This window comes from Desmodus rotundus, chromosome X (genome assembly GCF_022682495.2).
Source record: "Desmodus rotundus isolate HL8 chromosome X, HLdesRot8A.1, whole genome shotgun sequence".
In the NCBI taxonomy this organism is placed as follows: Eukaryota; Metazoa; Chordata; class Mammalia; order Chiroptera; family Phyllostomidae; genus Desmodus; species Desmodus rotundus.
In genome coordinates this window covers 8327274-8340671 of record NC_071400.1, presented here as the reverse complement: position 1 = coordinate 8340671, position 13398 = coordinate 8327274, and the positions used below count along the sequence as shown (strand labels likewise).

The window sequence follows — 13398 nt, the reverse complement described above, 5'->3', positions numbered from 1 at the left end:
ACTTTGCTGTATGTCTAGCCATACTTAGACAGCTGGAATAATTACAATACAGAGAACTCCTACAACTCAACAACAGAAAACAAACAACCTGATTCAAAAATGGGCAAAGGACTTGAATAGACACTTCTTTCAAAACATACAAATGTCCAACAAGCACATGAAAAGATGCTCAACATCACTAATCATCAGGGAAATGCAAATCAAAACCACAATGAGATACCACTTCGTACCCATTAGGATGGCTACTATATAAAAAACAGTAAATAGCCCTGGCCGGTGTAGCTCAGTGGATTGAGCATGGGCCTGCAAACCAAAGGGTCGCCAGTTCGATTCCCAGTCAGGGCACATGCCTGGGTTGCAGGCCAGGTCCCCAGTTGGGGACACGTGAGGGGCAACCACACATTGATGTTTCTCTCCCTCTCTTTCTCCTTCCCTACCCCTCTAAATAAATAAATAAAATCTTTAAAAGGAACAATAAATAACAAATGCTGGCAAAAGTATGAAATAACTGAAACTCTCACATACTATTGATAAGGAATGTAAAATGGTGCAGCTGCTTTGGAAAACAGTATTGCAGTTCCTCAAAAAAACTAAAAATAGAACTACCACATGATCCAGTAATCCCACTTTGGCGTGTATGAGCTAAAGAACTGAAAACACGTCTTAAACAGGTATCTGCACACCTATGTTCGTAACAGCACTATTCACAACAGCCAAGACATGGAAACGCCTGTCGTCCATCAATGGATGAATAAACAAACAACAATGGAATATTATTTAGCCTTAAAAGGAAGAAAATTCTGACACGTTACAACATGGACAAATCTTAAGAATGCTAATGCTACAGGAAATAGACCAGTCACACAAAAACAAATACTATATGATTCCACTTTGGTGAAGTACCTAGAGGAGTAACATTCATTGAGACAGAAAGTAGAATGGTGGTTGCCAGGGGCTGGAGAAGGCAGGACTGGGGAGGTAGCATTTAATGGATACTAGAGTGCCAGTATTACAAGATGAAGACTTTTGGAGATTGGATGTACAACAATGTGAATGCACTAACATCACTGAACCATACACTTAAAAGATTAAGATGGTAAATTTTATGTGTATTTCACCACAATTAAAAAGAAGAAAGAGTGCATACTATATGATTCCATTTATCTAAAATTCCAGAAAATGAAAATTAACCCATAGTGACAGGAAGAGGATCAGTAGTTGTCAGGGGACAGGGAGGATAGAGAGAAGAATTTCAAAGGGGCACTAAGAATCTTTTGGGAGTGACAGAAATGCTTATTATCTTGTCGTGAGGATTTCACAGGTACAAACATATATCAAAACACACCAAATAGTATATTTTAATACGTGCTGTTCATTCTATGTCAATCACATTGCAATAAAGATGTCTTTAAAAAACATAAATGGGGTATACTAGCAAAAATTAGTGTAAAGCATTACCTCATCATCAATCTTCATCTGGAAATCTTCTTCATTTTCTTCTTCCGGAGCAAAAAAGGACTTCTCACCATAGCCAGCATCCTGGCAGAAGACAAATCCATCCATAAATCAGTAAATTAAAAAACACAAAGCACAAGTTTCACTGAATACCAAGTACAGAATATCAAAGCACATTTTGCACGCAGAATGGACTTTTTAAAATCTTTACTGTATCTATCACCGTTCTACATCCTTAGGTTATCAGAAGATACAGGAAGCTATATAGAAATGCTCATTAACTCAGTGGGACAGAGTTGTACTATCTCACATTAGCTAGATCTTTCATATTCTGGCCTTGTAAAGATACTGTGCTTCTTTAAGCCACATGTGCAGCATCACCATCATCTCTGCCTACCTGGAAAGCTGTGGAAAACAACCAAGAAATACGTTCCCTGCTTACATACCTGTCTTGTAAAGAACAGAATTTAAAGTCACCACCCAATGGATGAGCAACCATTTTCAAAGCAAAATAATCTCTAAGTCCCTCATTAAGCCTTTCCACTCATATTTAGCTACACTGTAGTTTTCCCCAGAACCGATATACCTCATACAGCTAGAATTTTCAAATAACTGGTAATAATCTAGTAACCATCATTTCTAAACCAGTAAGAACAGGCTTCGTCCTGTCTCTCTGAAAAAAAATCACAGGCATAGGCAGTACCCAAGAGGAAGATGCTCACCTTCAGTCGCTGCTCTGCTGCTATCATGCTATAATAAGCGCAGCACTGCTCTGGAGACACCATAGCTCTGATCTCCTCTTCGGTTGGTAAACGGAAATCAGACTTCAGCACCCACCAATTTGAATCCATTCCTGGACAAGAGAGAGAAAGAGAGAGAATGAGACTGTTCTTAATTCCAAGGGCCCTTTTATTGACAGCAACAGGGATAGCAAGCCAAAATGGAACCAGGCAATGTCCTAGGAGGTACCAGGGCTAGCCACAGTTAGCCTGACTAGCCAAGAAAATTCCTGCCGCTAGGTTTCCTACATCTCATGTAAGACATCCACCAATCACACTGAATTTCCTGGCAGGCAAAATTAAAAAGCAATCAGAGCTTCCATAAGTGGAAGATTTGCTACCCCCTCCTTTTGATTATTATCAATTTCTATTTCTATTTTATTAGCTGTATGCTTATCCTTTAACTGAAAGCCATTAATTCCTTTCTTGGAAAGAGGCAGAGAAGACAAATAATTAGTCACAACTGATGACCTGTGCGTTTGAAGTCAGCGCAGAGCTTTAACCTCTTCCGGATGCTGCTTTCTGAATGAGAAGGAAAGGCTTTTTTAATATCTTCCATCCGGATCCGCCGTGGCCGGTCTGCACTCTTCCAGAAGAGGCGGTAAATAAAAACCTGCCCAACAAACCAAAAATTTTTTTATGTGGCAACGTAAAGGATAAAAGTCACCAGGGCCTCTTCCCCTGCTAAGTCCCTACGTGTTGTGATCTTTCTTGATGTGCCCCCAAATATACACACCCTTTTACATATATCCTGATCCCCTCCTTCTTACCTGGAGAAAGTCTCGAATATGTGTATTGGCCCTTTTGGAGTTGGGTCCAGGAACTTCAAACAAGGGGCACTGCTGGCCAACCACAAAGATATCCACTAATTCTCGAATATAGTAACCTTGCCTTGTCCGAATAATAAGGAAATCAGTTTCTGGCATCTTATGAAGATAAATTGGGGCACGAAAAAGATTGTTCTCAAATGCCTAAAAAAAGTAAAAACACTAAAGTAATATACAGAGAAACCCTAGGAAATTTAGTCAACTAATGATAAAGGTAAATCATGCTAATTTGCTCTCCATTGCCACTATGCCATCTATCCAGTATTATTATAAACAAATTAATTCGATATAGAATATTGAATGGGACTAGACAGGTACTTTTCCCCCACTGGCTATTTTTAAGAGTCAGTAGTGAAGAAACTGAAGGATTTGGATTCAAATAACATTGACTTATCTGCTGCTACTCACTGTATGATATCAGGTAAGTTAAAATCTCTGAGCTTAAATTTCCTCATACACAAAACTGAGATACTTAAAATGCCTAACACCTCACAGGATTGCCATAAAAATTATATACAAAAATCACTTTAAAAACAAACAAGTACTATACTAGCTACCCTAGACGCCAGAACAGGCCCTGACATAATACAGGAGAGAGCAAAGCATTTGCTAAATAAATCAATTTAAAAAACACTAATGAAGTAGGAAGTGTGCTAGAGAAGACATTAAACACCCAGGACAAAAACATTCGAGCTTAAGTAGCAGCCAGATGGGGATCTCCTGTCACAAGAAGATCCCAAGGAGAGACTTAACAGAAAATCAGAAAAGTGGACAGAAAGAAGAAAGATCTTCAATAAATGGGTGCGAAAAGAAAATTCTAAATGTGAAAAGTAAAGAGAGAAAAAAGTTACAGAAGATTTAAAAAAGGATCTTTAAGAGACTACAAAAGTAGCCACAAATGAAGGGGATAGATTGGTAGAAAACCTCAAAAGGAAGTTAAGGGCAAGAATACCAGGAACAATATAAAAATAATACCCAAAAGATGGTGGGAAAGTAGACTGTAGATGTAAAGGATAAAGAAAAAAGGCTTTGCAGATGCTTTAGGAGAATAAGTGATAGTAATAATGAATCAAACTCAGTACAAGAGTGGGGAAGTAGTTAAGAAAAACAGAGTGGAGGAAAAAAGGTAGGAAAGTGCTAACGATTTTCTCACATCATTTGTTGACCTCTATACTTCTCCTCCACAAAATATGTGAAAGCTAGGTTACCAGAGGGCCTCCCTACATCAATGAGCACAAAGAGAGGGTTAAAAAACAACTCTTCACTGTGGCTGGGGACTATCAGGTCCAGGTGTGGTTCAATACTGAAAATGACAACTAATACAATCAAAACATATCAATTTTACACATAGAAATCAAAATTAACTATAGTAAATTATCACCCAAAGTTGACTCCCCTATGCCACCCAGATACTTCTGGACTTCTTACCCAGTGTGTATTTTCAAAAAACTATTTTTAATTAAGCTTATGAATAACATAATTAGGAGCTACTCTTTTAAAAAGATCAACAAAATTGGATTATATTGATCTTCCCTATATTTCATGTATGCATAGTTTCTCAATCAACTAGAATTGGTCCTTTCTGAGCTAACTGGCTATTCAATGTCGATTTCCTTAAGAAAGCGTTATAACAGGGAAGAATTCCTTACCTGCAGCAACTGGCCAGGATGGAGAGAGCCCAGGAAAGGAGATGTATGGCAGTAAACAGTTTCTCCATATTTACAATCTGGGGCTCCAGGATCTTTTCCCGGTTTCTATAAGGAACACAGCAGACCCAGTTACTACCACAGAATATAATCAATATGCCTGTGCAAAATATTCCATGAGCATAGTATTTTACTAATATTACAGACTACAAGAAAGATACCATTCCTTTCTCCCAAGAAATTCATAGTATAAAAAAGACAAAATACAAGGTCACGGATTATCGCTGTATATCTAATTACAGCTGTATTAATAGAGATTTTCTGAGAAGAGATTTTTCTGAGCAGAGACTTACCCGCTTGTAATAGTTTTTTATCTTGGTTGCCATGCCAACCTGCATCATTAATGGCCCATTTTCCTCACTGTATTCTGCTAGAATAAGATCTCCATCTTTGCCTGTGAGGTCCTGAGGTGTGCGCATGAAAAACATCTCTCCACCACCTGAAGCTTGCCTCTCTTGTTCTCTCATCTGCCCAGAACAAAGAGAATAGCATCTAGCTCCTGATAAGACAAGAACTATACATATTAAAGCTGTTCATTCTAAGACAATGACACTGAAAACAATTTCACCTTGCCTTTTTTCAATTTCATTGCAAAATTCTTCGAACACATGAACATGTTATCCCACATCCTAGATACAAATGTTTACATCTTGCCTATGTTTTACCTATGACTATGTCTCTATAGATGTTGCTGAACCATTTTTGAAAGCCGCAGTCATCATGACATTTCCATTTCACACTTAAGTATTTTCACATGTATCTCTCCTAAGAATAAGCACACTCTCCTAAATACCCACAACGACATTCTATCGCATCTGCAAAAACAAACAATAATTCCCTAGTATCATCTAATATCCAGTCCATTTCCCCAATTTATACTTTAATGTTAACTTTCATAGCTGTTTTTTTTTTTTTTTCTAACCAGGATTCAATCATACCTTAGCCTTCTTTTTTATGTGCTTTAGCAAAGGCTGGACTGAGTGGGGACCTGGCTGAGACAGTGCCCCAAAGGAGTACTTCTTCAGAGGTGGGCGATGGAACTGTCGGAGTTTGATGGGCCCCATATGGGTGGGAAAGAAGGGCTGCCGTAATTCCACAGCAGGAATGGAGTGCTAAGACAGAAAATACAAGGATTCCAATTAAACACAATACTAACTCCAGCCTAGGCAAGATTTACCCATATCCTCTATCAGAACAAAGCAGTGGTTCCCATCCACCACAGAAAAAAATGGTTTTACCTGGATAATATTTCCTCCAAAGGTGCCTCGAAGACCCTGTTGCTTGGGGTAGTAATATTCATCATTGGAGAGATTCCATGGATCTTTTACTTCTGGCTGAGACATGTTCTAATGACAGGTCATCAAAGAAACCTTAGTCAGACTTCCCTTCCCTATTACCTTTCTTTGTTCTTCTAAACACTAAGACCCCTTTCCCTTCACGGACCTGCTGTGGTTCCTCCTTGATTACTCCCGTTTTCCCTAAGAGAATTCGACTCTTCTTCAGAGATGATTCCTTTTTACTCTCCTTAGAGGGGGAGTTAGAGGTGGCCTCTTCCTTCTCATCAGGAATTTCTGAGGATGAAACAAAAGTCACTCTGGAGTTCACCTTAAGAGTCACCTTTCCTACTGATAACTTTGCAGTTCTGAACCAGATCTCTCATGCCACCACCCCAGACCAATTCTACTCCATGACTCACCCTACCCAAACAAACTACACTTCTGACATCTCAAAGGTACTACTTTCCAACATTCCTACGCTGTGCGTTTTCCCTACACAATACACGAATACTGGAAACTGACCACAACTTTGCTCTCTCAAACTGCTACCTAGAAGCTTCTAGTCTTGAACTTCTCAACCCTTCTGATTTTTTCCAGCTCCCTGACATTAGCTGCAAGATGTCAATCATGGAGGAGTAACACTGGCCCCTGCCAGTACCATACCCAAAATGAGGTTCTCATCATTGGGATCAAGTGTCAAAACGGGAGGCTCCAAGAGCCGGGGCATGGCCTGAGCATCCCAGATGATATTGTCCTCCCAGCGTCCATACACCAGCTCCTCGTTGTCAATGGGAAAAATGGAGTACCAAGGCTTGTCATCGTCCAGGGTGGCCGTAAAACCTAGTCAAAACAGAAGGAAGAAACACTCAACAGCAGACAAAAGATATATGCTCATTCCATCATGATTCTAGCAGAGGGAAAAGGAGCAAATGTTAGCAGAGTTAATCACGTGACTGAAAAGTTACTCACTCACTGAAAAGGAAGCTAATACATACAGCGTATTAGTCATTTTAATAAAATGTTGCAGACAAAAATGTTCACTGCAGTATTTTTTGTAATAGTCAAAATATGAATGGACAAATAGTTAATAAGGGACTGGTTACATTATGGTAATAAATGATATCGTAAACTACGCTAATGATGGTAGTAAATATATTATATCAGAAATATAATTGATAAATTATAAATATATCCATGTAAGAATACTATACAACCAAGAAAGCATTTAGATAAAATGGGAAGAAGGAAACAATTATTTCCTAGGTTTAAAAATAAGACATTTTATTTTTTTCTCCAAATTATAAAAATAATCCAGGTTAACTGAGAAAAATTTGGAAAACAGAGAAATGTAGAAAGTAGAAAAATTTGGAAAACAGAGAAAAGTAAACAGGGAAGGGCCCAGTTAAAGAACAAGTATAAATGACCCATGGACATGGACAACAGGGTGGGTGGGGACTGACTGTGGGAATGGGTGGCAGGCAGGGCAGGGGAGAGCAATGGGGGAAAATTGGGACAACTGCAATAGAACAACAATAAAAAAAATAAGAAAACTGAAGTTTGTGATCTTACAAACCAGAAATAACCACCTTAAACCCTATATTTTCTTTTAGTCAGTTTTCTATGTTTATATAGTGTGTTTTTTTCACTTGTACAAACAGGATATTAAGTATGCTACTTCATATCTTTATTTCTATTTAAAATAAGCTTCCCATGTCATTAAACATTTTATGAAGAACTTTGAATGACATAGAATATTTATATTAAGAGAAAAACACACTATACAAACTGTACCTGTAGAGATGAGCTCATCTACATATATACACAGAAGACAGAAAATTGAAAACAAAAATACACCAAAAAGGTAAAAGGTGATGATAATCCCTGGATAGGATCACCAGTGATTTTTGATACTGTATTGTATTTTCAAAATTTTCTACATAGCATACCTTTTTTTTGCAGATTTCAGGAGAGAAAATGCAAATTCTAGAATGATAATGACAAAGGAGATTTGAAAATGAAAAGACTATAAAGATAAAGCGCTGTTATAGTTCAGAAAGATCTTTAACCTCAAAGTGGTTTTCACCTTTTTCTAATGAGAAATCAGAGTCCAATCCTGGCTTGTTAATAGTGTAAAAAAAACCACAACAGACTAGAATCAGGGCTCAAATCCAAAATATTTTGATGTCTCAGCAGCAGAGAAGACCACAGCTAAGCCCATTTAGGATTACTGAGATGAAGGACAATGCGGGACACAGCTGGCACAGAAGCATACCTTGCTGAACGTTGTAAGCCATGGCATTCCTAGTCATGCTGGAAGGAAGCCAGCCTGCCAGGCTTGCACGTTGAGGTTTCGTCCCTTTGTGTTTGACATCCTCCCCATCCCAGATGATATCATCCTCCCAATGCAACTGTGTCACCATCAGGAAGTTTTCATCAGCCAGAAGATCAATGCCACCATTTTCCTCAGGTTTCCTGAAGTCCTGCAGAAGTAGGGAAGGAACGACAAATCCCTGAATGGTCACTGGTCAAAGTTCCCACTCCAAATCCCACATCAGATACATCAAATGTGGTCCCTGACTTGAGAGAAAAACCTGATAATGGATGGAGTTCCCACTCCTAGTCTAGCACCGCATTCATTTCAAAAACAGAATCCTTGCAATGGGGCCTAGTTGCCAGGGTAATATACCATACCAAGCAAAAGGCTTAGACACCTAAATCTCTCAGCAAAGAAACCCTACCCAGTATCTTCCTAATTGAACACTAAAGTAAAACTGATAGGGTCATGGGTACTCTGATTCTTTTCTTACATACCAGTGTTGCTTACCTCCATTGTTCTACCATTTATCACAGGTTCAGGTTCCACCTTTTTCAGTTTGAAGCCATAGTCAAACCCACTGCCATCTTCAGGGACACCCAGCATATCATACCACAGTCGGGCAGGCCCATAGCGCCACTCAGCCACTCTTGGTTTGGTATCTGTCACTTTATCTATATCTCCAGTTGACTGGGAAAACTTGGACTCCACAGGAGCCATCATTGTAATCTGCGACAGAACAAAGTAGAAGCAGAGGAGGGTTTCCTAATCCCAGATGTCTTAAGGCCATAGGCTTCTAATCGGCAGGAGGAGAACCTAGAGGAGCTAGAAGGATAATCCTTGAACTGCCCTCGAGTTAGAATACAGCATGGTACATCATGGCACACTGCCTATCATTTAAACTTTCTTATTCACCAGTGTGTATATTATCACCTGCCTACCTGCAATACTTTCCTATTATTGTACAATAGAGAGGGGACAGCCACTGGGATTGAACTCATAGTTACTCACTGATAATCAACACAGGACTCTGCCTGTTATTTCCAATTTAGACATAAGCTAGGAAGGACACCTCTGCCCCCACCCCACCAGGTCTTAATCCCACATCTCTATTTTGCCTACTTCATCATCAGAGAGACACTGCTCTGGAGGTGGTGGTGGAGCATAGTCGTAGTTCCACAAAGACTTGTGGTTGACTTCTGATTCTACTGAACACTCCACCTCCTGGAGCTGCTCTTCCTGTATCAGCTCACGGTGCTTCTTTTTCCTCTTTCTCCGAGCACTGCGCCAAACAGATGGGACATTCTTCCCTGGTCCAAAAAGACGTAGGAAGCGCAGCACCTAGAACACAGAACACGTTACTATGTCAGAGACTCAATGTCAGATAGAAAAACAGCAGCATCTGGGTCTGGAAATTCCCTTGAGGGATCTACTCAACTGGCAGGGAGGGATCAAAGGGTGCTGATTTCAGATTTATAAACATCTATCCAAAAGGTAAAAAAAAGTCTCTCAATAATTTGGAGTAATTCTTTTAAGACAACAGAGACAGTTTATAATGAGAACTATATAAATCACACATCCTACAACATATACAACTTTTAAAAAAGACCTGAAGCAGCCCTGGCTGGTGTGGCTCAGTGGATTGAATGCCAGCCTGCAAACCAAAGGGTTGCTGGTTCGATTCCAGTCTAGGGCACATGCCTGGGTTGCAGGCCAAGGCCCCCAGTTGGGGGCGTGCGAGAGGCAACCTATCAAGGTATCTCTCTCTCTTTTTTTAATCAATACATCTCTCGCATATCAATGTTTCTCTCCCTCTCTTTCTCCCTCCCTTTTCTAAAAATAAAAATAAGTAAAATCTTTTAAAAAGACCTAATACAATGTCATTGAATAAGGAAAACTTTAGATCTTAATTCAGCATTTTAACAACAGAACTCAGTATTTAGAATAGGTCAGTGGTTTTCAACAGAGGTATTCTCCATAGAATGTTACCTTCCCAGGCCGAAATTCTGGGAAAAGTTCTGTGACGCTCGGCAACAGCTTGGTGGCATCATGCTGCATAATCCCAGCCAGTGGTAGGGTCAGCTTTCCATCCTCCGTTTCTGCCTGTGTTGTTTCCTGAGGTCCCATCTCAGATTCTGAGTCAGAGGAACTACTGAAGTCCATTTTGTCTGAGGCCAAAGAGGAAGGGGCAATGATGGAGGGCAAGATGATGCCTTCTCCATCTTCAGACACTGCAACAAGGAAGAAAAACCCCCTTGGCATGTAACTGTGCGCATATTCCTCAAATTCAGCCAACACCCACTCCAGGCAATATGCATGGCTCAACCGCAGGGGATACAGTTCCAAGCACCCAGGTTACTAGTATTATGCAACCCAGAAAATTCATTCCAACTCAGTATCTCCCATCATCCCCAACTCACCTTGTACCTGGTACCCTAGGGTAGTGATGAGAGAAAACAAACACTATTACTACATTTACTACTTTCTGTAAGTATGTCACGTTAAAGGAATATGACCAATAGCAAAATTATATAACACTTTTACACCAGTCACGCCTCATCATGTCTGGTTTGGGGACTCATAGGCTGGAGAATTTTAAGACCACAAAATAATGAAATTATTTAGCATAAGATAAGATCTATGACACAAAGTTAACTGATACTATTTAGACTGCAGGCTAAAAACGAAATGACTTAAAGCTCTAATAGGAGGAATTCAGGTTAACACAAGCCTCAAAATACAGGAGGATCAAATCACTGCTCTTCCCAATCTACTGTTGCAGACGTACAAATAGATTAAGATGATCCCTGAAGACCCTGCCTTTGAAATCTCTGAACCTGGCAGTTGCCTCTATATGATTTACACACATTCTAGGGTGCCTTCCCTATCTAACCATTTCTTTTCAAGACAGTCATCTAAACAGGGAGCTTCCAAATACCAGTATGCAGATGAGTTGCTTCAGAAATTACTTGGGGAATGCTTTGAAATTCCAGGTGTCTAGTCACTATCTTCTGAATCACACTTTCCAGGCCTAAGAATCAGAAATCTGTATTTTTTTTTAAAGACTTGAGGTGATTCTGACGAGTAGCCAGATTTAAGAACCACTGACCAAAACGTTTTCTTGAGCGCATGCTAAAGTACTGCCGTGAAATGTTTTACAAGTAGAACTTCGCTTTAACACAGAAATTTGAAAATTGTAAGAATCACTTCTGGAAATTACAGCCTTTCCCAACAGCTTAATTTTAATACCTCTTATGTGCATGCCAAAAGCCTGGACTTAAGAATGGAACTTCCTCCTCAGACAAAAGTAGACAGTCTCTGCTTACCACCAGTAATAGCATCCTGGTCCATATCCTTCTTTAATGGTCCTGGGGGTGGGGGTGGAGGAGGCATCAACTTGCAATCAATGTCTTCACAATCAGCATCATAGTCATCATCATCATAATCTACTAAAACCAAGAAGATGATCTCTTCAATATCCAGAATGTCAAACAGCCTTGAACTCCCTTGTCACTCAAGAATTTAAAGTACCACATGAAGCGCTATGCAAATCCTTTAAGGACACACAAGAGATGCAGCTTCTACCTTCAGAAAGAGATGACATCATGGTACTGCCAAATGCTGCAACACTATGTATACCTCACACAGGAACTGAGGGAGCGCATTAGAACTGCTTAAAACCTTTGCTCCTACTCCCGATCAAATCCTAGTTTATTTTTTATTTTCACCCTGCTCAATCTCATAGTAGTATTTAACATTCTTTCTCTGTCAGTTTCCTTTCAGACAAGACTTTCTCTCTTCTCACCTCCCAAGTCTTTGACACATTTTCTACTGTCTATCCTGTACAACTTGTCATTTTTTTCAATGGCATCACCCAATAATTGTTCCTGAACACTTTGCTTTTATTCCTCTACACACTCTCCATTCCCTTTTCTCAAGAATAACCTTTTCCAGATTTAACCCAAATCTATGTCTTGCCCTGCCTCACCTCCTCTACAAGTGCAACGCATGTTCTGCTGTCTAACAACCTTCCCACTCAGATATTCAACAACTGCATCTCATATCACACCAAAATATCCCTCGCCTCTTTTAAAATCACTTGTTACTATCAATACCACCTCCAACCTCATTTTCCCAGCTTATAACTATAGTCTCTTGTCTCCTTCATCAATCTCTTACCTCCAACACACCTTTTCCAATCGATCATTAATAGTCATTATAGCAATTTCCATTTATTGAGCTCCCATTATGCGCCAGGTATTTGTAGCTATTTTATCTGTAATCCTCCCAATAATGCAGCAATGTAGAATTATTCCGATATAGAAGTTAAACGACTTAGGATCATACGGTTTTAAGTGACAATCAGAATTCAAGCCTGGTTTAACAACAAGGACCATACTCTTTCCAACACGCTTCTTCACTCACCAAGTCCTACTGATCCTTTATCAGCAACTCTCAAGTTTGACATTGCCTATCATTTTCCACCATTGTCACTCTATTCTAGGCCTTGACAACTTTACATCAAGCTTGCAAGAACAGTCTCCAAGTAACTCTGCCCATTTACCCTTCTTATAATCAAAACCCCAAAGCGTCAACTATCACTTTTCATTTAAGAGAGCAACTAACATTACCAGAGATCTATCATGACAATGTATTATGTAGGTGCTTTCATACAACGTGATAATGAACTTAAGTTCTCACAAAAGCCCTATTAAGGGGGTAGGTATTATTACCTTTATTGCAGACAAGAAAACTGAGGGATTATTACAAATGAGAAGGGATTATTCCTCAGAGAAGTGAGCAAGTTTCCCAGGGTCAAACTAAATAAGGACTTGGAATCTGAATCTATGACATGTTGACTCCAAAGTCCATTCTCTTTTTTTTTATTGTATTTTTTCCATTACCATTTATCCCCCTTATATCCTCTTCTACCTCCATTCACCACCCCCCACCAAAGTCCATTTTCTTTTCATTATACCATCCTGCGTCTTACTTAACAATCTATGTTGGTTCACAATCCTTTTACGACATCAAATCCTA

At 39.5% G+C, this 13398-nt stretch overlaps 1 protein-coding gene across 1 annotated transcript in view; it reads right to left on the bottom strand.

Moving 5' to 3' along the window:
• Nucleotides 1-13398, bottom strand: part of TAF1 (TATA-box binding protein associated factor 1) — a 59413-nt gene that overhangs the window by 41856 nt on the left and 4159 nt on the right. The window contains 15 exon segments of the mRNA XM_024555304.4: nucleotides 1459-1539; nucleotides 2178-2308; nucleotides 2706-2847; nucleotides 3005-3205; nucleotides 4711-4815; nucleotides 5061-5234; nucleotides 5706-5879; nucleotides 6006-6113; nucleotides 6211-6338; nucleotides 6708-6884; nucleotides 8317-8524; nucleotides 8869-9087; nucleotides 9481-9699; nucleotides 10348-10589; nucleotides 11685-11804. Of these exon segments, the coding sequence (XP_024411072.2) occupies nucleotides 1459-1539; nucleotides 2178-2308; nucleotides 2706-2847; nucleotides 3005-3205; nucleotides 4711-4815; nucleotides 5061-5234; nucleotides 5706-5879; nucleotides 6006-6113; nucleotides 6211-6338; nucleotides 6708-6884; nucleotides 8317-8524; nucleotides 8869-9087; nucleotides 9481-9699; nucleotides 10348-10589; nucleotides 11685-11804 (2429 nt within the window).